The sequence below is a fragment of the Hippocampus zosterae genome, chromosome 3, assembly GCF_025434085.1.
Source record: "Hippocampus zosterae strain Florida chromosome 3, ASM2543408v3, whole genome shotgun sequence".
NCBI lineage: Eukaryota > Metazoa > Chordata > Actinopteri > Syngnathiformes > Syngnathidae > Hippocampus > Hippocampus zosterae.
This window is the reverse complement of record NC_067453.1, coordinates 8,243,341-8,267,198: the sequence shown is the minus strand read 5'-3', so window position 1 is coordinate 8,267,198 and position 23,858 is coordinate 8,243,341. Positions and strand designations below refer to the sequence as shown.

Below are 23,858 nucleotides of genomic sequence, written 5' to 3'. Positions count from 1 at the left end.
ATGTCAACGAATTGAACAGCACTGCGACGTTCTGAGATTGACCGGTAGCTTAATCGCAAAAGAACTCAACCAGCATCTGAGATAAAACGGGTTAAATCACATTAACCTGCTCTAATATTCGATATTCCAGGAGCACTGTATTGAAAATGTTGACGTTAATTTTTCCAAGTCTATTTAAAAAACAATCACTAATTCACAAGAAAAGTATCCAACTTTAAATATATCAACATTTAACTGAGCTTCACTCCTACTTTCACAAATATGTACTTTCATGGGTGACGACACCTTTATGAAGATGTGATGGTTTGAACTGTTTGGATTTTGTGATTCTGTCCTTTTTTTGTGCGTCCGTGTGTGATTATGTGCTCAGACCTGCTGGTCGGCGGCTGATTATAACACAAGAAGCCGTGTGTGTTTGTGGATCTCTGAGCAGGGGAGATTCCCACCGTGCTCAACGTGTCTGCACTCTTGTATGTTTTTGGGGCTGCACGCGTGACTCTGCCAGCTGTTCTATTCTCTCGCATGGCCCTCTCAACCCGACCAAGCGTTCGCACGTCGCCGACCCCTCCTTCCCTCAGAGGCCTGCTCTTCATCTGATAAGGGCAGCACTGGCCAAACGCTCGGCAGAGCTCCTCTCGGGCCCCTCACAGCTTCTGCCTATGAACAATGCACCTTCCTTCGCCTCCACACTCACACTATTTGCATGTGAAAACACATGGTCTTATCTCCAGTGCACCGCAGCTTTGGCTCAACAGCCAAAGTGAGTGTTCGTGTGTACTCTCTTGCTGAGAGAAGGTGGCCTTGAGATAACTGCATGAATGAAAGGGAATACTGAAAAGAAGCACTTGTATCCATAGTCGGAGGAGAATTCATCAGGTACACATGCACAATCCGATGTCTGATACAAGAGCTATTGTATGTTTTCTACATTAGTGGAAATCTTTCGCAAAAAGCCCATTTGTTGGGGTTACAGCTCAGCAAGGTCGTTATTTGCTGAATGCAGTAGTGTTATGTGTGGTACATGTCTGTCAACGTGCTATGCTACTTGATGCAATTACATATAGATTCAATTAGGTATACCTTTTTTTTCCCTCAGAGAAGAGCTATATTGAAAATATTTCATTTACATCACAGTTTTATCGAGTTGAAGAATGATGTGTTGCCTTTGAGACAGTCAATACTGGATTGTTATAATTTTCCACCGATACGGGGAAGTTAAGACTGAAAAGACAAAAGCAAAAACATGTCCTGCCCACCACCTCAGTCTTGTTAAGCACACGCTGAAAATAGGCAGTCATGACTGTGGAGTATATTACTGCAGCGTTCAGCACTACAATAAAACAGCATCAGCTATTGTTCGCACCTGTGGTTGACGGTCAAGGCCACGATGGCCTTCTCTGCCTGCTTAAACACAATTGGTAGCACTGACCGATATTTCCGATCGCAATTTTAATAGTTCTTCCATGAAACCGTATTCATTTATTCCCAACAATCTCTTCTTCTTACTCTGTACCATTTCTCTTGGCTGTTCTGTTTCTAGTAGTGTATGTGGATATAGCTATTTTTTTCCCTAATCAGATTGCAGCCTTTAATGTAACGTCTCTGCAGCATTCTGCACACATTACATTCACTAATTAGCATATCCGGTATCTGTTTTATTTAACCCTTTCACGCACCAGTCATGATAACCTGCAACCTGATAACATGATAGACTGACCACTGTCGTGACCGCTGTCCCTGAAAGGGTTAAACGTTTTAATGTTTTTGTTAAGTCATTAGATTGACTCTGAACTGCTCCAGATGACGTATTTGGCAGAGTTGCACATTGTTATGCTACATTTTTCGTAACAGTTTTTTATTTATTTTTACAGCAAGCGGAATGTGATAATGGTGTTAGTAATGGGTTACGTTGAATTTGTCCCCACGGTATCCTCAAATGTTATGTTACCAGCAGAAGTTTACGCTAGCCATAAAACATAACCAAAGCACACATTAAGCTCCAGCTACTGGAAATAGTATCATGTAGCACTGTACTTGTCTTTGCCAATGGGAGAGTGTCAATAATAAAAGAGTAAGGTTGTGTTCATCCAAACACATACAATGCAGTGAAAAAAGAGATATCAACCAGTTGGATTTCTCTCATTTGCAATGCCTGCAGCATACGGGAGAACGGGACACTTAAGGGAGTGGAATTTGTTAAGAGTGTTATCATTTTGCCTCGGAGTCTCTATGCAGTACTGTTTAGCCACTATTTCATCATAGCCAAACTAACACTGCAGGTACGTAATTGACAGTATCCAGGTTTGTTAGTGCAGTTTTCAAGCATTCCTGGAAATCCAACAGCTGCCAAGCAGAGGGACACAGAGAGAGCAAGAGAGACATGGCCAAGTGGCCTGCAGGCTTTTAATTAAAGTCTGTGTAGTTAAGGGCTGGGGCAAAGCAAATATGGGCCTCTTGCAGCACAGTTCAAGCCCAGCTAAAGAGAGCGGAGGGAGGTGTAAAGGTGGTGAAAATCATTGTGAGCTGCATGAAGGAGGGTAGGGTTGATAACAAATGATAAGTGCTCCTCGTAAAATGATGAGACAGTTTTTGCTGTCAAGCCAAACATATCACAAGTGATCTGAGGCAAACCCAAATATATTCTGGTTAGGGCAATCTAATCATAAAAAGCATGATTATAAATAATTCATGTTCTCATGGACTTGGAGGGGTTTCATATAAGTCAGTGGGCTTCAAACCTGTTCCTCAAGAAACGTTGTTCTGCCTGTTTCCCATTCAGTCATTTGAATCAGGTATGTTGCAGCAGTGAGCGATGGAAAACAAGCAGGAGAGAGCGGCCCTTGAAGAACAGGATTGAAGACCACTCATGTCAAATGTTATTTGACATGAATACGAAAGGGGGCAGATATGGATCATGAGTTCATTTATCCGGGCAACAACAGTAGATAACAACAGTAGATTAAAAGTGAAAGACATCCTCGTTTACATGAATGTTATGAATAAGAAAGCTCCCCAGTTATTCGAAAAGAAGGGAGCTTTCAGAGATTTCAATTTTACGAACAAGGATGACATCTTGTGGTTGAACATACACCTAACATCCAAAAATTGGAAATTAATTCTATTGAGAAAAAAACGCACGGAAACATACATTTTGCAAAATGTTTTTATGGTCTAAGGATCAGAATTGTACATCATTTTAATATACAGTACATGATGCACAAACTACGACACACCTCAGGGGACTTGATGATACCATAATATAATATAATATAATATAATATAATATAATATAATATAATATAATATAATATAATATAATATAATATAATATAATATAATATAATATAATATAATATAATATAATATAATATATATGCACAGCAAGGTGACATGGATGTTCTTTTGTTGCGGAAAGGAATACACATGTTTTTTTACAAAGTAAATAATGTAATTTTTTTTACAGGGTTGAAGCCAAAAGAACAAACACATAAAATCAGATCCTTCAGTGAGTAAATTTACTGACAAGCTGACCGAGATGAAAAAAGGTAACATCACTTTTGATCTTGAAAATTGCGGATGGACGTTCCCCAGCACGTGTGATTTAATTTCAGAAAATATTGCATGTTATTTTCATAATAGTTCATCAGCAGTGAATGTCTTTTGAAGATTCAAAATACAATTTTCATTTTTTTCAGGTATTGGAATAAAGCCATAGCAATAAAGACTGAAATAAACACTCTTCATTTCATTAGGAAATAAAAGGCAGGGCACGCAATCACGATCAGTAATATTATGCAAGCAACATGAACTGTATTCAGGTTGAGCAGCCAAAATAGAACACTGAACCATATGACGTCAGGAGCAGAGCCACCATTCTCCTTTTTACAAGCCAGAGTGCCATCAAAATCATTTAGTTGAAGTAAAATGGCGTCATATTCTTGTTGCATAATACAACTGGTTGTTTGTAACTAACATAACACGTCTTCAGTCTGAAAAGTGAAAATGACCAGAAGTGCCTTTGTTGTCATTGTGTTTGAGTGGAGGAATGCTTCAGCTAAATGCAGAGTAGTTGTAGGTTCTTTGCTTTTTTTTGGGTGTAATTTCCTGAAATGTTATTGGTCCACTTTATGTCCAAATAAAACAAAACAAGCTATTAGCAACTATTGTGACACAAGAAGCTGAAAAATCTAGTGTTGCTTTTAAAGAACCCTCCTCCAAATAAGAATTGTTCCAAACAATGCAGTTGAAATATCTAAAAAGTCATTTGAAGTAGTCTTACATGAACTGCCACTTAGTGGGCATGTGATACATTCTTTTGTAAAACATTAAAACTACAAACGAGTACCAATGAGTTAGCTGCTTTTGTGAATTTACAACCACGTTTTATACAAACACTTTTCCAACGCTTAACGTAAAATTGAAATACTGCTTAGTGTATTAACCCAAATAAGGCAACAATACTGAGATTTGAAAATTCACAGAATAGCAGGTGTCAAATATATCAAATGTTTTATACTTCTTTTGGAGTCGCCAAATGTTTTAAACACACACAAAAATAAACCTCCCATACAGGAAACATAATGCAGAGGTGACTTTGAATGAGGTGCAACCAAAGTCGATTTCCACTGAGTGGAATAACATCACTTGCATATCTTGCTGACACTACCCATGTACCGATTCAGGGGCTGAGTGTTTTTTCCTCTGTTTTGGAGGACCGATCCCAAGCCTCTTTGCGTAACACTGCTCAGTTTTGAAAACAATATGTGGTCACAAATCAGGAGGAAAGAGCATATTTGAGTGGGGTTGTCAAAACAAACTGGTCCTCAAAAGTTTACTGGGGAGACTTACTGTGGTTGAAAAGCAACACATCCATCGAAAGCCCTTTTGAGCATTTATTCGATGGACAATGAACTCTTGTTTACCCATGCCCACCACCGTCGTGAGCATAAAGCGGTTCCGATAATGGATGGATGGATGAAGTTTGTTTCAAAGAATGGGAATCTGGAGTGCCAGGAGAAGCATTTTAAAACGGTACACGTACGTATGATCGTTTCCACACTTAACACGCCGCAAAAGTGCGTCCCTTGCGTCGCATCAGTTCTGTACTCAGGTAGTGAATGATTTCCTTTTCATCAACTCACAAACTCTTGTATCTACTTTATTTTACTGTTTTGTTCATGTTAAGGGCCATTATGGCCATTGCGCGCATCATGGCGTGTGTCTGTGCGTGCGTGTATACGTGCGGTCATGGGTCGATCGTAGGAAGTTCGTTGCATGTAAAATAGCGAAGCCGTGAAAGGTGAACCGCGTTATAGCGAGGGTTCACTGTACTTGATATCGAGCTAAAGGGCCGTACTAGTACGCCTGCTGTCATCACAAGTAAGACTATTCAGAGGGTAGTAGGGCATCAAATTGCTCTTTGTTTTCACTGTTGGGACAACTTGTACACTTACCAGTAGGACGACTACGAGTGAGGCAAAAGCCGTTCTCTTGAAGTGCTAGATGTTAACAAGTAGAATTGTATCATGTGTCTAGTACTAGTACCAAGCAGTAGTCTCACTTGTTACAAGTAGTTGTCCTGCCAGCTTACGGTCTCGTTGTACTAGTAAGACAAAGAGCAAACGCATAAGTGTTTTGCATAAAGCCATTTGTGCATGTATGCAAAATCTGAGTTGTGTGCTGAACTATCCCTTCTACTAACAACAAGGAAAATGGATCTTAAGCTCAATAACAAGGATATTGAATAATTCCTGAAATGGCTTTACAGACACCTCTATTGAGAGCAGAGGCAGTATATATACTGTTGCCTAGAACCTCAAAAAGGCCTCGTGGGATTGAATTATTTACTGTTCCGCAGTGAAAAAATATATCTTATTGGCACTCTTAACACAGTCTTCCTAACTAACTTGAGATAATTCTCTAAGGGAGTGGTAACTGGTTGTGGAATCAATTCAAATGAAATGAAGTAACGACTCATTCTGACAGAGATGTGGCTCTGCAGACGTGTCCACTAGGGGTCGCCAAGACACAAGACTACGTTTCAAGATGAGGTGATTTCCCAACGTTGTTCAGTCTCCTGTAATTGTGCTCTCAGGAGGTCTGCGCTCTGGAATGTGCGCCTTTGTGAAGTCCCACAGTAGCTACCAGGGAGTCACTTGGAGAGTAGCTAAAGCTGATCTGCCAACTGTCAAGTAAAATTTGAACTGGGCTGACTGTTTGAGGACGTAGTTCTGACGGCGACAGATGGAGAAGGGCTCTCGTAATGGGGCAAGTCGCCTTCGGAAGCTTCTTCCCCATCTGGTAGGTAAGGAGGAGGTGGGAGGTCAAACCAGGGAGGCCGACTGGAGGAAAACAAAAACAAACGACGAACGTGAGCACAAATCACAGAATGTTCTTTCTCCATTAAGATGTGCTCCGTGACAAGGAAAATTACCCTGAATAATGTCCTCATTGGAAATGCATATTTATAAATGACAAAAATGAGAAATAAAAATATGTGGTTTACAATGGTTGACAATATCTACCATTACGGACGGCGAGAGCAAAGGAGAGACTGATGTACAGGGATGTGGCGAGAGCCCTCCCGTGATTTGGCGAAAAGCTGAGAGCATGTACAATTCTCCCTAAGTTCACTTTTTTTTTGTCTGTGCTGTGCACAACTGCCTTTTTTTCTTTCTGCATCGATAAACAGTGCAATATTTCAAACCATAAATACAAGATGAATTATTAGTCCACCCTCCCTGCCAAGCAAATCCTTTGTCTTCTTAAAGTCTACCAAACAACTTATAACACTGCTATTCCGTTCAAAATAAATGGCTTGCAGCTAAGTACATACAATGTAGTAAGTGCATGGCAAAATAAATCTTTAAACTTTATTACAGTATTGTAATGAGGACAAGTTTAACAGTACATGATGAACCAGCTGACGAAGAGGATGATGAATTTGCCGGATTGTACATTCTGATGAATGAAGACAAAGTAATTGTATGATTTGGTGTGACTTTTCTGACCGGCTTGAATACAAACATGATAGGCATGAGCTGCTGCTGTTGTTTTTGTCACGAAGACGAAGAATGTTTCATATGTCTATTTCCATGCTAATGCGAATGGCGCTGCGGAATTTTATTGACATCCATACGTTAGTGTCATTCACATCATAATGGCGAGATGTTGCATTGCAACATTTTCCTTATCCGAATCCAAGAGGTTTACCTTCTCTTGGGGCATCATGGCCTCCTTTAAACGCTTCAGCTGTTCGCTAGAAGCCTTCGAATTACCATGCCGTATACAGGGATGAAAGAAAGAGCATACAAATATGCAGAGATGCTGCACTGCATGCAGTGAAACACTCAAACAGAATGCCAATCACCTGCCAACCCAGAAAAGCACATGCAGTATGTATAGTATTATTCTATTCATATTTTCAATGATATTATCTTTATCGCATTGGTAAATGATAATATTACATTGTCCACATACACAACGCCAGTCATTTTTGTATCATTGCACTAAATCACAAATACATTGAAGGTAAATTGGCAAATCGTCGGGGTTCACCAATACTATGGCATTGCCGACGAAGCGTGTTGATTTTTGTCATGTTTCGCTTCCTTTCAAATAATACAAAGATGTGGCGATGAGCTCAACTGGGCATGCTCGAAAACCCAGCAGACCCAGAAAGAACCTTCTTGTATTCGTTTTTGCCAATGAAAATCAACAATAATGATGAGGCGCATCGCAAAATAAAATACACAATACACACAAAAACTCTGAATTGTTTTTCTTAATAAAATATCTATAAATATTGATTGATATGAAATACTTGAACAGTGAAACATTTTTCAGCCCTATTGCCCCGCCCGACTATGCCTATTACGTTTAAAAAGACCCTTATTTAATCTTGATCTTGACCAGCTTATTGGACTTTTTTTCAGTTACATTGACCTATGATTGAAGGTAAATATTATATGTTGAAATAAAATGACCGAAATTCATCCTATTATCTCTAGGTCCTAATTTTATACACTGTGTGTGTGTGTGTATATATATATATATATATATATATATATATATATATATATATATATATATGTGTGTGTGTGTGTATGGTGTATACATATACATATATATGGTGTCTGTCCCTCATTCAGCTCGGGTCCTCTACCAGAGGCCAGGAAGCTTGACTGGACTGAGATGTCCGATGTTGTTCCCGGGATCTGTTGCAACCACTCATCCAGTTTGGGGGGGTCACTGCCGCGAGTGCTCCGACCACCACAGGCACGACTGACACCTTTACCTTCCAGGCTCTCTCCAGCTCCTCTTTGAGCCCTTGGTATTTCTCGAGTTTCTCCTGTTTCTTCTTCCTGATGTTTCCATCACTTGGGACCGCTAAATCCACTACAACGGCTTTCCTCTGCCCTTTATCTATGATCACGATATCTGGTTGGTTTGCCATTACCATCTTGTCAGTCTGGATCTGGAAGTCCCACAGGATCTTCACTCTGTCATTCTCCACCACCTTCGGAGGTGTTTCCCATTTTGACCTTGGGGTTTCCATTCCATACTCCGCACAGATGTTTCGGTAGACTATGCCAGCCACCTACCTGGTTATGGCGTTCCATGTAGGCTTTTCCTGTCAGCATCTTACACCCTGCAGTTATGTGTTGGATCGTTTCAGGTGCCTCTTTGCACAACCTACACCTTGGGTCTTGTCTGGTGTGGTATATCTGGGCCTCAATGGCTCTGGTGCTCAAGGCCTGCTCCTGAGCAGCCAGGATGAGTGCCTCAGTGCTGTTCTTCAGGCCAGCCCTCTCTAGCCACTGATAGGACATCTTGAGATCGGCCACTTTAGTTATGGTCCGGTGGTACATCCCGTGTAGGGGCTTGTCCTCCCATGATGGTCCTCCTTCCAGCGCCTCATCTTCAGTTCCCCATTGTCTGAGACATTCTCTGAGTACGTCATCCGTTGGAGCCTTCTCCTTGATGTATTCATGGAGCTTGGATGTTTCATCCTGGACAGTGGCTCTCACGCTCACTAGTCCCCGGTCTCCTTCCTTTCGGCTTGCGTACAGTCTCAGGGTGCTGGATTTGGGGTGGAACCCTCCATGCATGGTTATTAGCTTTCGGGTCTTAACGTCCGTGGTCTGAATCTCTTCCTTTGGCCACCTTATTATTCCTGGAGGGTATCTGATCACTGGCAGGGCATAGCTGTTTATTGCCCGGGTCTTATTCTTGCCATTGAGCTGGCTTCATAGGACTTGCCTCACTCGCTGGAGGTATTTGGCCGTAGCCGCTTTCCTTGTTGCCAGTTTGAGGTTGCTATATATACTGTATATATACAGTATATACATATATATATGTATATACTGTATATATACAGCAAATAACCATTATCAGTACACACAATCATTAGTACATAAACCATTATTAGCCAATTTGAAATAGTCGTGATATACTGTATCTCGTTGCATTTCCCAACTATACAGCATCCAGTATTTTTTTACCATTATTATTATTATTATTTTTACCTGACATCCATGACGGCCTGAGAGTATGATGGAGGCGTCTCCACTGGCTGTGCAGTCGAACAAAGAGTATCATCAGACAGGATTCGCAGCATCTGAGGAGATGAGCTAAATTGGTTGACTGCAGAAGGGGAGCCAGGAGAGAGACCCGGATCACCGGGATGCATGTGGCCGTGATCCAAGATGACCAAGCGGGACAGCAGCAACGGTTGTTGGTTGTGGGAGGCTCCCCTTACACCAGTGGGAAGCAGAACACTCCTCTTCCTTTGATGATGAAGCACCAAGGCCAGCAACGCTACAACCAACACGAAGATGATGGCACTCCCGATGACCGCGTAGGTGATGCTGGGGTAGTACCGCAGACGGTAGTCCAACGTCACAAAGTCCTGCCCGGACGCTTCTGTAAGGGAAAAGGGAAAGCGTCAAGTGAGGATGGATATGAGGAAGAAATAAGGCTGTGGAAGCTAGGAAGCCATGAAGTGGTAAGGACTCCCTTATCACAACGAATCAATTAAGAATGAGGAGAACAATGTCGGGGTGAAAAGGGAAAAGAACGTGAAAGCACTGAACTGTCTCCATTTGAAAATAGACTCAATATAATCCTAAAGAGGGAGACCCCAGAATTTTATTAGAGGTATGAACGCAGTTTAAAAAAAAAACAAAGCTGCACTCATTGGGTGACCCAGGTTAAAAATTTAAACGCTTACTCATTACAAAGAAAGAAAACGGACAGAGGCCAAGTGACGTGAGCCACCTCAAATCAAGCATGATCTATGTTTTTGGCTGTTACAGATAAGAGAGGGTAACAGCAGATCAAAGTTCGAGGTTACGGTTTAATTGCCACATCAGGGTTTCCATAAACTACCCAATTTCGGGGAACTTCACAGTGGAACAAAAGACTGTGCTGCTGAATGAAAGACAAGAATGGACTGCTGGAATGCTAGAAAGCACTGCATCATTATTCTACAAACGCAATGAGGCAATAGCTCTGAGAGACAGCTTGGCTATTTGAATCAGGGTAAAGCATGTGCAAATCAAATTCCAGCTTCGTATTGGCAGCTCGTACAATATAATTGTACAAGGAAGGTAGAGAGGGACACGTTCCTTTTTATGAAGGCACTGCAGGCGATGGGTGCTAATGAGAAGGGAGTATTTTCTATTACGGGTAGAAATTTTATTTCAAATTACACAAGTGCCTTGGGCTCAGGCTATAAACAGCAAAGCTCTGGGTCCATCATAAAAAGTTCAAAACGCACAACAAAATACTTTTTTCTGGTCTACGTTGGAAAGTGTAATGCTTCACTGCCCGAATACACTTTGTTACAGTTCCAAGTGAGACTCTGTGTGGTCTGCGTTGCCTAGCAACCAAGCAAACATGCCAAAAGAGCTTGACGGCAAATGACCAGTTCAAGATACCGCTAGGTTGCTATAGCAAGACGTTGCTTCCATCTGGAAGACTTAAGGCTGGGAATAAGGAAGCCCTTTATCATCTTTTGAAGTCTTCGGTGAATACGAGCACTTGAGGGGTATCATGTTTTGCAACCCTGACATGTCATAAACTTACAGGGCCTCTGAGAATATTAGCAAAGCTGGTCTTCCGCATTGTGATTTAACAGTTAGGAAATCGAAGTAAAACATCAGTGCAATATGCTTGATTGTATTTATTATAGCTGAGGTGAAACGAGATTTCATACCATATGGGAAACTGTTGTATTTCTTTTGTGCTAGTTAGGAGAGTGGAGGAAGCTAAAGTCAGCCGTTTGTTTCAATGCACATCGAGACAAACATAGTGAGTGACATATGATGGTTTCCCCTTCGTTTTACCTTGAGGGAAATGAGTTGCAAAGAAGAAGCTGTTACAATACAATACAATACAATACATGCTGATTAATATAGCGCTTTCACAACAGCGGCAGCTGATAGAAAGTGGGGATGCATGATAACTGTTGGACCGTTATTGGGTTGAGTTGAGTTAAGTCGAGTTGAGTTATTGTATTGATGGGATTCTACATGTTACTTTGCATTCCTTGTTTAAAAAAAAATAAAATAAAAAAAAATAAACCTTTCTGACTTGTTTCATGTCTGATTCTTTCAGGCTCTTTGTTGCATGTTTTCACTGTAGATCTGACCTTTGAGGCCCCGAGGAGGCTTTTGAGACGTATGTGCATGTATGTGTGTGCACACATCCTGTTGAATTCCCAACAAGGCAGGCCACCTATTCATGTACCAGTGTGTAGCTGAGGTGCTGGGGGCTCCATTAATTAAATCTAGTCATCTAATTCAGATGCTCAACTTGCTTGCTTCCTGAACTAGTCAGCAGCCAATAAAATAAGAGCTCTTGTGATTTAAAATTGGCCAGTCCTTCATGCTACCAATTCAATGTGGATTGGACTCTTACTGGAGAACACTTTCCATAATTATCTGGCTTGAAAAAGCATAAATGCAGACACCCCACCATCATTACTCAAGTCTGTCGATCAGATGTCACTGTGGGAGTGCAGATAAACACACAAAGGGAACTCATAATGTTCCAGCATTGACGATGAGGAGCTTGATCAGCACTCGTCAGCATTAGCTGCAAAGACTGAAAAGAAGAACGCAACAGAGCAGCCTCCACTTTAAGACTTTAAGCAGCTTCCATCATTTGTAACATGTTAAAGGTTTTTTTTTATCTTAGAAAATGGACCACTCTGTTAAAATTCTGACAAACTGTGCAAGTAGCTCAGCAGCATTTCAAAGTTACATGAAGACATTAACAATGAAATCTCTCCTTGCACTTTATAACAGTCAATAGTTTTCCAAAAATTCAATACAACTAAAATGCTCATCTTTCACTGATTGCTTAACTTTGTTTTCAAGTTCACACAAAAGTGTTGTGTCGTCATTTTGTGCCACAAGTGCAGCTAGCTGCTATCTCTGCCATGCTGGCTTTCTGTGGCAGCACAAGCAGTGAGACAGCCATGATGATGTTACGTTTTCTAAGATCGGACTTGACCTTTACTTCTAATTTCTGCACCATCTTATCTTGTGGCTTACAAACACACTCACAACATCCACAGATTCACTCGCTCACTTCTTACTTTTATCACGACCTGCCGATCAATATTTTTAGCATCCTTATTTGAAGTGGTCAGACCTCTCGCTGGAGCCATGTGATTCATGACGCAAACTTAGCAACGAGTTGGGTGCCCGCGAGCTACAATGTGGAGCACGCCGGCTTTCATCACATAAATCTCTTGTGACGGGTGACCTCATTGTATATGAAATGTAACATTCCCCACCAGCGGGTCTGACCGTGCTTACGTTGGACCAAACGTATTGAATGCGACACTGTCATGATCAAAGTTGCACTGTGCGGTTCTCCAGAGGCTTTCATACCATCACACACAGACGTGAAAAGCTTGGGGTCTCATCCACTGAAGTCTCCCTACGAAATGTGTGCATACATGATAAACACGGAAAGTACTTGATCTCACGATGGGTCAAACATGATTCAGCACTTGGTCAAATTGGTAGGATTAATGGGACTGTTATGCATTTTTTTCCACTGTCATAAATGTTTCTTAACATCTACCATGTCAGCTCGCATACTCCTCCAGAGTGGATACGACATACATTAGATTTTCAGAGGTAGAGGCTGGCTGCGGCATGCAAGGTGCAGGCTTTCCGCTCTATCGCTTGAATTACACCAGTGAGCTGCTTTCCAAATCCATCCATAAGGTACAAAGTACACCACTTCACGATCTTTGCCTCCTCCTGTCCAACACTACTGGTTTTCTTTGTGTGCCGTCTCTCTCTGTCTCTCTCTCCCCTCTTCTCCACCGTCTTTTTCCATTTTCCATTTCATCCCCCCCCCACCCCTACCGTGGTAAATTACTGTACAGTAATTGCGATGAGATGCAGAATGCTTTGACCGCACTCAGGCTAGATGATGCTGACTGCAGTGCGTATACACTGCAAAAACACTATCAATTTGCTCCCTTGCTTTCAGTGCTGTTTGTGTCCCTATGTCCTTCCACCGTCATGACATTTCACTACTTCATTTGTAAATTCCTTGCTGCATTAGTATCCTGGGCATTTAATGCATAGAAGAAACATCTGTGGACCAGATGTCTCACAGGTGAAAAATAGCCTTTTTCAGTATTATGCTCACATTTTTTATCTCCCCTTCTGCAGTCTTGGGAGAGGTATCACTATCTAATAATTATATTTTAATAGATAACAACTGGCAGGGTTAGATTCCGGCTCCAGCCTTCCTGTGTGGAGTTTGCATGTTCTCCCCAGTGCCTGTGTGCTCATGTTGGGATGCTGTGGTGAAAAACTAAACCAATTACCGGTACATGAATGAATGACAGTGATGTACTGTACCCTTTGTCAAGTCACCAGAATATGCTGGGCTCTTGGTAGAAACTGGCCTTATAAGGGGGAAATGATCAATTATATTTAATGGTGACAAAAAGATTAGAGATTTTCACATCAACAATTCCCTCTTATATGTCAGTGGATTGTGAGTTTCCTCGCTGGCAAAGTCAATTTAGAGTTGTTGGTAACAATTTAAGAAAAGTTGGAGCCACAAATGTAGAGCATTAAAATATTCTATTTTAAGATTGCTGAAGTTAAATCTGACTTATGCATGTATCTAAAACACCAATTACTGGGATGCCACATAAAATAAAAATGAATTTGGGATCATAATAAACTTCAGATAGTCTCTTAATAGCCATACTTAAACCAGTGGAGTAAACCAAAGTGGAGATGGAAATATCCAGTACTTTTGCATATTCCTGTTTCATATTAATAAAGTCCTTTCTTTAAACCGACTCAAAAGTGTGGGCCGAAATTAGTTACCATCCGTCGTCTCAACTTTTGCAGGGTCTGTTATCCGAGTCTGTCAAATGCTGACAGAAGTATGTCACAGCTACATGTTCCCCTCATTGCACAGTCATCACAGCTTTGTGTCATGTTAATTACAGGTGGGGCCGGTGGCTGCTGGCACCTTTGGCATCTCGGCTGCCGCAGTTAACATTTTCACCTCTGTCTGATTTAATAAGATGGAGGAGCAGAGACTGATTTGGCAGGCTCAGAATATTACGTCCTTCATGGGATGAGATGAGAAGAGGAGAAAAGAGAAGGGATGAGATTCAAAGAGAAGAGAAACATTAGGGGGCAGACATATCACGCAATTCTATACACATACAAACACTCGGCAATTGTAAAGGGAGCAGGGTAGGTAGCCCACACCATCTGGCTTCACACTGCTCTAATAGTTCACTCGCGCAATTAGCTTGCAGTCCATCCCAAATACTACACTAACAGCCATACAAGCTACACACACTATCCAGAGTATTCTATTTTGTATCTCACCATCACCCGCATCTTCATCAGCTATAAGAACAAAACACATCAGATGTAATGTAATTACTTCAGTCTGTGCAAAAGAAAGACTATTTTTGTAGTTTGAATCCCACACAAATTGTGAAGAGCTGGTTTGTGTAAGTACCAACGATAAAGACGTAATGCAGTTGGACAGATTCTGGGTAAAGGAGTAAAACATGTTTTCACTTTTTGCCATTTTGAGTCATGAACAATAAGTACTGTATCCTGCTAGCGAACAAATTAATTGTGAAACACACACACAATCACCCACGAGTCTGACACTTTTGTAATTGCTGTTTGAGTCACAAAGGAACTGCAATATCATCTAGAGCAGGGGTGTCCAAACCTTTTGCCAAGGGGGCCAGATTTTATGTGGTAAAATGTCGGGGGGCCGACCTTGGCTACATTCTTTACATTGAACAACAATATTGTTCAACAAATTTTAGTAAGCCAGTCTGTTTCACATTTCCATTTTTATTTTAATTTCAACAATCTTAAGAATTTCTTTTGGTTCATTTGACACAGGTATATCACATGCAACTGCTTATTCACTTGACTTTTTCTTAAACAGAAGTCTCCTGAGTGCAAATTGATTGATTTGAAACATAAAATGTATCACCATGACTTTTCAATAGTCACCAAAACCGAACAACAGGGAAATGAACAAGCAATACACATATCCACAACTGCAAGGATCATTTGAAATATGACATATCAGTCAATATAAACACGCAGTGATGTCTTGTTAACTCGTGAGTGATGCCCCCTAGTGTCTAAATGCTATTACTCATTTAGTGAATGCTATTACTCATTTAGCCACTAGAGGGAAGCAGTACTCTATGAAACATCACTCACCAGTCTACGAGACCTCAGTCAATGCAACACGTGTTCCATTGCGCCCAACATGCGGGCCAGACGGCACTGATTTTATGACAGGGGCCGAGGGCCGGATGACATTCGACCGCGGGCCGGATTTGGCCCGCGGGCCGGACTTTGGACACGCCTGATCTAGAGGAAACATGTCGCATCTGACAAACGCAATGAATGGCTTATGAGACAAACATCTGCAGCGCACAGGTAGATTTTAAGTGAAAGAACTGTGGAAAAACTGTTACACAGTATTCTCATTGATGTTTTCATTAAGTGGCTGACTGACGCTGTGTAAAATGATTGTGAGTGATTAATTCCTTTGTGGCGGCCCGGTAGTCCAGTGGTTAGCACGTCGGCTTCACAGTGCAGAGGTACCGGGTTCGATTCCAGCTCCGGCCTCCCTGTGTGGAGTTTGCATGTTCTCCCCGGGCCTGCGTGGGTTTTCTCCGGGTGCTCCGGTTTCCTCCCACTTTCCAAAAAAACATGCATGGCAGGCTGATTGGACGCTCTAAATTGTCCCTAGGTGTGAGTGTGAGTGCGAATGGTTGTTTGTCTCTTTGTGCCCTGCAATTGGCTGGCAACTGATTCAGGGTGTCCCCCGCCTACTGCCCGAAGACGGCTGGGATAGGCTCCAGCACCCCCCGCGACCCGAGTGAGGATCAAGCGGTTCGGAAAATGGATGGATGGATGGATAATTCCTTTGTGCGACACTCAATACTAACACTCAACAGACCTCTGAAAACAAGTGACTGTGGTTGTCACACCTCTAAAACGAGCTCAGCACTCACATCAAATGAATTTATGAAAAATTAAGCACTTACAGAGACAATCATGCTCAATTTTGATTGACACTGTCAGAGGTTAATTCAACAATATGGCCGTTGTTGTTTCTGCAGTGTGGAGACCATATGGATAGCTCTTTAAAAAAAAAAGAAGTTACCTCATTTGGTTACAAATGCAGCCACATGGAGCGACACGGAGGTCGACTGGAGAGCACAGCCGACTCACAGAGCAAAGGTTATGGGTTCAGTTCCAAATTTAACCTTCCTGTGTGGAGTCTGTATGTTGTCCCTGTGCCTGGATGGGGTTCCTTCCACAATACAAAAGCATGCAGGGTAGGTTGATAGAACATTATAAATTGTCCCTCGGTATGAGGGTAAGCATGGATGGGGTTTTTTTGTGTATATGTTCCCTGTGATTGGTTGGCAACCAGTTCAGGATGGAGCCCGCCTACTGCCCGAAGACAGCCGGGATGGGCTCCAGCACGTCCGCGACCCTCGTGAGGATCAGCGGGTGAGAAAACGGATGGATGTAGCCATGCACCTATTGCCAGCTTTCAGTCTATACCAACCTTTTTATGTCATCTGCAGAATTTGAGGGGATCCAAGATCTCTATGAATAACTATGTCTTGACAAAGAAAAGTGGGTATACAGCACATCTTAACTGCTGGTCTATACTTTAATGTGTGAAAAAAGGGGGTTGTCATGCTTCACAGGACCTCCATTTGCCTGTTCCGTAATCACTTGTTTGCTCCATTGCTTGCTACAATTGGAGCCACCATAACACTCAGTCAAAGCTTATTGTGGTGGACCAAAGGACATAAGGAGGGCATGGAGGATAGGCTAGAATTAATAGACGAATTCAGAATCGGGTAGAGAGTGGAACTACAAAAAAAGAGGAAAACAACATGCTCACATGCATTTAGGGGGTGGTGTTGTGTGTGTGTGTGTGTGTGTGTGTGTGTGTGAGAGAGAGAGAGAAGTTAAGATAAGATATCCTTTATTTGTCCCACAATGGGGAAATTTACAGCCTCCAGCAGCAAGAATGTATGTAGAAAGAAGAAGAGAAAAAAAAACACAACAACAAACATCTTTCAATTAAATACAATATGAACACAAATGGATAAATCGCAGTACTATTCACAATTTACCTTCACATCATTTAATTATTATTATGATTATTATTTTTTATTCATCAGCCTGACAGCAGTCGGTAGGAACGAGCGTCGGTATCTCTCCTTCTTGCAGCGCGGGTGTAACAGTCTCTGGCTGAAGGAGCTACCAAGTGCTGTCAGGGCGGGCTGGAGGGGTTGGGAGGGACTGGCCATCATAGCTTTTAGCTTAGTTAGCATCCTTCTGTTGCCCACCTCCTCCAGAGTGTCAAGGGAGCGACCCAGGACAGAACTGGCCTTCCTGACCAGTCGCTCCAGTCTCTTTCTGTCCCGGGCCGAGATGCTGCCTGACCAGCAGACAATGCCATAATAGATGGCGGAGGCCACCACCGAGTTATAGAACGTTGAAAGTTGAAGCATAGAGAGCAAAAAAAAACCAAACAAAAAACAACTGAGCATTCATTCATGTGCAGTAAATACAGTACCGGTATACCTATTCAGAAATCAAAACATGTCTTTCATATTTCTGATGCATAATCACACATGCAGTTAAAAATGGATGCATGCAATACATAAGTCAACCCTCTGCCAAACCACAGAGGGTTGACAACAATTGAAGGTTTGACTGCATATATAATGCATTCTGCTTTCTGAACATGCTTTAAGCGCTTCTGTTTTACATGCATAATAAGCTAGTACTGTAGAAGCAAAATGAACAAATACAGTTGGCAACAAAAGTGAGTGCACCCCGTAGTGAAAATGTCCACATTGTACCAAAGGTGTCCATATTTAGAATAGCCAACGGCCACTATTATTTTCCAACCGTGACTTCATCATGTTGGGCATAGAAGTCACCAAAGCTTCACAGGTTGCCAACGTAATTCCCTTCGACTCTTCCAATTCTATGGAGTTTTTGGAGGTTTGCACCATAGATGCTCCGTTTAGGTCTGGATATATGTTTAACCAGTCCATCAACTTCACCCTGGATTCTTTCGGAATGTAGTGGGAATCTTAGAGGTGTGTCTCGGATTGATATGTTGAAATACTGTCCTGTCGTCCAGGTTCCGAAGGGAGGATATTATGCACTGCTTCGGTACGTCATGGCCGATGCTGGCAGTCATGGTTCTAAGTGAGCTGCATTGTGACTACTTTACATTGTAGCAAAGTGTCACTTTTTCACTGTTGGTCGATGAACAGAAATATAGAGTATTTGCAATAATATGTGGGCACAGGGATCTTGTGACTTTTTTGAGATGCTGTATGTGTTTTGTTCTCAGCATTTTCAAGGCTATCAAGGCTTTCAAGTCTTACTAGTGGGGGAGGGGGGTTCTTTCTTTCCTTCTTTGTGAAAAAAAAAGTCATTTGAAGAGCAGGGTTGGAGATTATAAAGGAAAATAAATGTTGTAAAGGATCATTTAGGTTTTGATGACTGGCTTGTCTCTTCATGCCGAACGGGTACAGTCACCATGGCAACTTTCTTTTAGACTCAAAGGTTAGCGGAAGATAGCCTGACAGTGCATATCAAACTCAGATGTGCTTGACACATGTGCCAACATTGTACAGAGCTTTTGTAGACATTGGATGTATTTCAGGTCTTTGCACATGTGCAACAATGGGATCCTGAGGGATAGACCTCAACTAGAGACCACATTGGATTGCTGCTTGTAGCAACGGAGACGAAACACCAGGAAAGACGACAAGCAGGAGTCACACAGGGAGTCACAGACACGTTTGGCAGCCTGAGTAGCAAAGAGGTAGATATGAGATAACAGGCAATTCTAGGAAAAGGTGAACGTTATTAAACACCAAGGTAATAATAAATACATGTGGAAAATTGGAATGAAGCATTTTGCAATGGCAGAAAATTGTCGGAAAACATTGTACAGAAGAACCCCCTACAATGGTGCCCAAAAGTGGTGGATGATGGTCTGTCAAGGAGGGGAAAAGCTCAATTTTGGCTTAAATCATAAAATGTGTCCGTTTATTTATACGTGAATTCTACTCTCCGTTCCTTTTCAAAAAAATCATAAGATCGGTGATTGGCTCATTTCGCTGTTTAGTTTGTTGTTGTTGTTTATTGAACATAAAACATATACAGTAATAATTTGACAGAAAATAAGGTAGATAAAATAGTGAAAAGAAAGAAATCAGTCTTCAATCAACACAGTTATTATCTTCAAGGGAGCAGGAGGCTGTCAATCAAAAACAGCTTGAGCCTCAGACAGATCATCCGATCATCATGCAGAATAGCTCAGCGTCCGGGCCAGCCGATACACGGCCACTGTCCATAGACTCACAGGGACGCTGAGCGTCCGATGGGCGGGACAAAACCAACATTTATCCAATGACTCGTCTCGTTTCAATGCACTGGGACAACCTACACTGAACTCTCTTGACGCCCAGCGTCCACGCGCCAGGGAGCCCACAAGGGTCACATGAGTAGCCCGCATGGCAGTTTGAAGAATAGCTCTAACACTGGTGGGACATTGTTATTCCCTGAGAATGCAGGGTTCGTACGGGTTCTTAAAGTACATAAAAATCAATAAAAAAAGAAGTTGCAATTTTATGTTCTTAATTTCAGGGAAATCTTCTAAAATCCATAAAAAATAACATGCGGTGTCATTGTGTATGTCATTTCCCCCACCCTTTCAATTCATAGTTTTGTCTGAACATGCAGGACCTGGTATTCGCTCTGCTTCTCCGCCGTCTCCGATTAGTTCCGACGATGATCACGTGATCACTTCGGGTCATTCCGGGAATAGATTGACGCCACCCTGGGACAGTCAATAAATGGTTTGGTTGCTGGCTCGTCAAACAATTACCGTATTTTCTGGAAAAATCTATTCATCAAATTGATCAATCTCAACAAGTGACAGACAAATATGTAGCGACGCCACTCGAGCGAAGCGCGCCTCAGCAGTCGATAGTCCGCTTCTCTCTGCTGTGTGTGCGTCAGCTAAGCTTAGCTGTTGTCTCGGTTAGGCTAGTTTTTTGTTGTCGTAGGTCAAAGCGTATTTGATTTGTGACGTCGGTTGCGTGGTTGAAACCAACAGACGTGCGCGTGCGTATATGTTCGCGGGGACGCACACACTGCAGAGACCAGCGGACTTTCGACTGCTGAGGCGCGCCTTGCTTTAGTGGCGTCGCTCCAAATATTCCAGGACAATGCTATTTTCAAGTGCCGTGGCTGGAGAAGCCAGAGTTCCACGTTTGGGTCGGAAAAATTGCTGACGATTATATGTCAGCCGACTGCCGAGTGTGCAAGAAGAGCATCTCCGTGAGAGGAAAAACTTGTCATAGCCTCCTGGTCAAGTCTAATGCATTGAGGCACACAGCAAAACAGAAGAAAATTGATCGCCAAGAACTTGCAAAAGAGATTGAGGAGAAAATTAAGTCACTGTCTGCTATTCCCTAATTGTCATATCAGTTTCATATTTGTCATTATAAAACATGTCTGATCATTGAAGGTGATATGAGGGAAAATAATAGGGACCAATTGCGACTTAGACTTCTGACATGCATTTCAGCTGTTCAGGTATACTGGATACTGCTAAAACGGGCAATCTGTAATCTACTGTTAGTGAAACCAGATTTGTCTAAACCCTGTAAAGGTGACCCATATGATCATTAGCTCTGTTATTAGTGTTGTGTTTATTCGAAAATAAATTGAAGTTTTATATTTTCTCAATTTAAAATTTTCTTCGTGTTTTATTTGAGAATGAATTACGTTTTTTTTCCATCTTCCTACCTGTGATACAGTTAGGAAAGTGAAAATTTTACATACAGTATGTCAAATAAAGGGTTAAATGATTGCCCCTAAAAATAAAGCTGTGCCTTTCCTTTGGCAGCAATGATTTGAACACCAGCTCAGTGATATGAGGCTTTCTATTCAGCCCGTGTATTGCTGGGAGGGCATTAAATCCACCGTGAATCCCCCGCCGAATGGAGAAAAAGTCCTTAAAATTGATACATTGGTCCTCAAAAATCATTAAAAGGCCCATAAATAAAAAGCAAGTGGAAGAGTGGGAACCATGGAATGCCATCGAAGTGATCTTTTGAAAATGTAAACACTTGCAAAGATTTGGAGAAATAAAATGCTACATGTTGTAATTGATAGCTCCAGTCACAACGCCGTTACAAGCTTCAAGGAACTTCTGTCATCATCATCAAGAGTACACTGGTGTGCCTAAAAGGGGACGTGGATTTCTAAGGGAGGATGCAGACCATCTTCCATCCCGAGATGCTTGCATTCCAAAGTCCCGTGACACTCGAGGGCAGCTACAAATGTCTTTTTGTGTGATATAGAACAGAGTGATTTAATTTCACCCTGAGTCCGAATCTTACTTGGACTGGAGAGAGGGGGTAGACAAGTCACAACTGGTCCCCACATAAGACTGTGGGAGAGGACTGGCTTGAGTTCACAGCTTCTAAAGGCTGAAGCCACTTTCTCTTTCTCCCTCTTTTGTTCCTCTCTTCTTTTGTCTTTCCTGCTGTTTTTCCCCCCTCTGGCTGGATGACAGGCCTCTTTTAGCCTCTGTCCCTTTTCCTCCTCTCCTCTGGCCATGAGCCTGCGGTTGGTCTCTCTCGGTCTCGGTCTCGGTCTCGGTCTCTCTCTCTCTCTCTCTCTCTCTCTCTCTCTCTCTCTCTCTCTCTCTCTCTCTCTCTCTCTCTCTCTCTCTCTCTCTCTCTCTCTCTCTCTCTCTCTCTCTCTCTCTCTCTCTCTCTCTCTCTCTCTCTCTCTCTCTCTCTCTCTCTCTCTCTCTCTCTCTCTCTCTCTCTCTCTCTCTCTCTCTCTCTCTCTCTCTCTCTCTCTCTCTCTCTCTCTCTCTCTCTCTCTCTCTCTCTCTCTCTCTCTCTCTCTCCTTTTTCACTGGCTGCCACTTTTCTTTGTCGTCTTTGTCGGTGGCGTGCCCAACACTATCCGATTGTCAGTTGTCAATTATTTTTTAAATTGTTTACATTTATTTCATCCTATTAAATTCTCATTCTTTGCTACCGTATTTTCCACACAAAAAGACACACTGCATTATGAGGCGCACCTTCAATAAATGGCCTATTTTGTCATTTTTTTCATATACTGTATTGGACGCACGGCATTATAAGACACAATCTACAATGCATCCACTAGATGGAGCTACACTCAAGGGAATGCCAACAGAACACTACACTACACCCTGTTTTACATAGCGACGATCAGATGTCAGTAAAACTCATTTAATTAATAAAGCAGCGACACAGTTCACTTAACCGACAGCAAGTTAAAACATTGACTCCGTGTTCAAACATGAAACCAATCGCCTTAAGTTTGCGTTGTAAGCATGTCTCTAGCAAGGAGCCATTTTGGGGTTGATATATTACCGTAATGACCATGCACAAGGCGCATCGGATTTGAAGGCCGCTGTGAGCTTTTCAGAAAATGGAAGGCTTTTAGATGCACCTTTTAGTGCGGAAAATACGGTACTCTTTCCACCGTACTTTGACATATTCCTCCCAATTCCCATGTTGATTAAACAATGTTCATAAAACTGCAGTGTGGACTGTGTGTGTGTGTGTGTGTGTGTGTGTGTGTGCTTAAATAAAAGTTATCAACTGCTAAGCTTCAAAAATGAACTTTGGCAAAAATTTTCACTCACAGATTTGTGAATATTTGAAATAAATTGGCATTTTTTAAAAATACATAGAAAAGGTCTTTGCCCTCTGGGTTCAGTACATGAAAAATGGGAGTAAAATCAACTGATGCATTCATGTTTTTTGTGCAAGATATTTGATATATAGAAATTGAACTGCTTGGTGGACAAACAACATGGAATTCAACTTAAAATTTCAAAGGATCTCAAATCTCAAAGTCAAAGAAAAACCCAGAACAAAACAAAACAAGGGGCGGCCCGGTAGTCCAGTGGTTAGCACGTCGGCTTCACAGTGCAGAGGTACCGGGTTTGATTCCAGCTCCGGCCTCCCTGTGTGGAGTTTGCATGTTCTCCCCGGGCCTGCGTGGGTTTTCTATGGGTGCTCCGGTTTCCTCCCACATTCCAAAAACATGCGTGGCAGGCTGATTGAACACTCTGAATTGTCCCTAGGTGTGAGTGTGAGTGCGAATGGTTGTTCGTCTCTGTGTGCCCTGTGATTGGCTGGCAACCGATTCAGGGTGTCCCCCGCCTACTGCCCGAAGACAGCTGGGATAGGCTTCAGCACCCCC

General features: G+C 42.1%; 1 protein-coding gene across 2 annotated transcripts in view; it reads right to left on the bottom strand.

The window, feature by feature from the left end:
• Positions 1–3,145: 3,145 nt before the first annotated feature.
• ldlrad3 (low density lipoprotein receptor class A domain containing 3) overlaps positions 3,146–23,858 on the bottom strand; it is a 72,646-nt gene continuing 51,933 nt past the window's right edge. Inside the window, exons 5-7 of one of the 2 annotated variants that reach the window (XM_052060123.1) lie at positions 9,761–9,924; positions 9,528–9,619; positions 3,146–6,341 (exon numbers count right to left, since the gene is read on the bottom strand). In XM_052060123.1, the coding sequence (XP_051916083.1) occupies positions 6,188–6,341; positions 9,528–9,619; positions 9,761–9,924 (410 nt within the window). In that variant the 3' untranslated portion in view covers positions 3,146–6,187. Of the gene's footprint in view, positions 6,342–9,527; positions 9,925–23,858 lie in introns of both variants that reach the window. The other variant, XM_052060122.1, reaches the window with a different exon arrangement.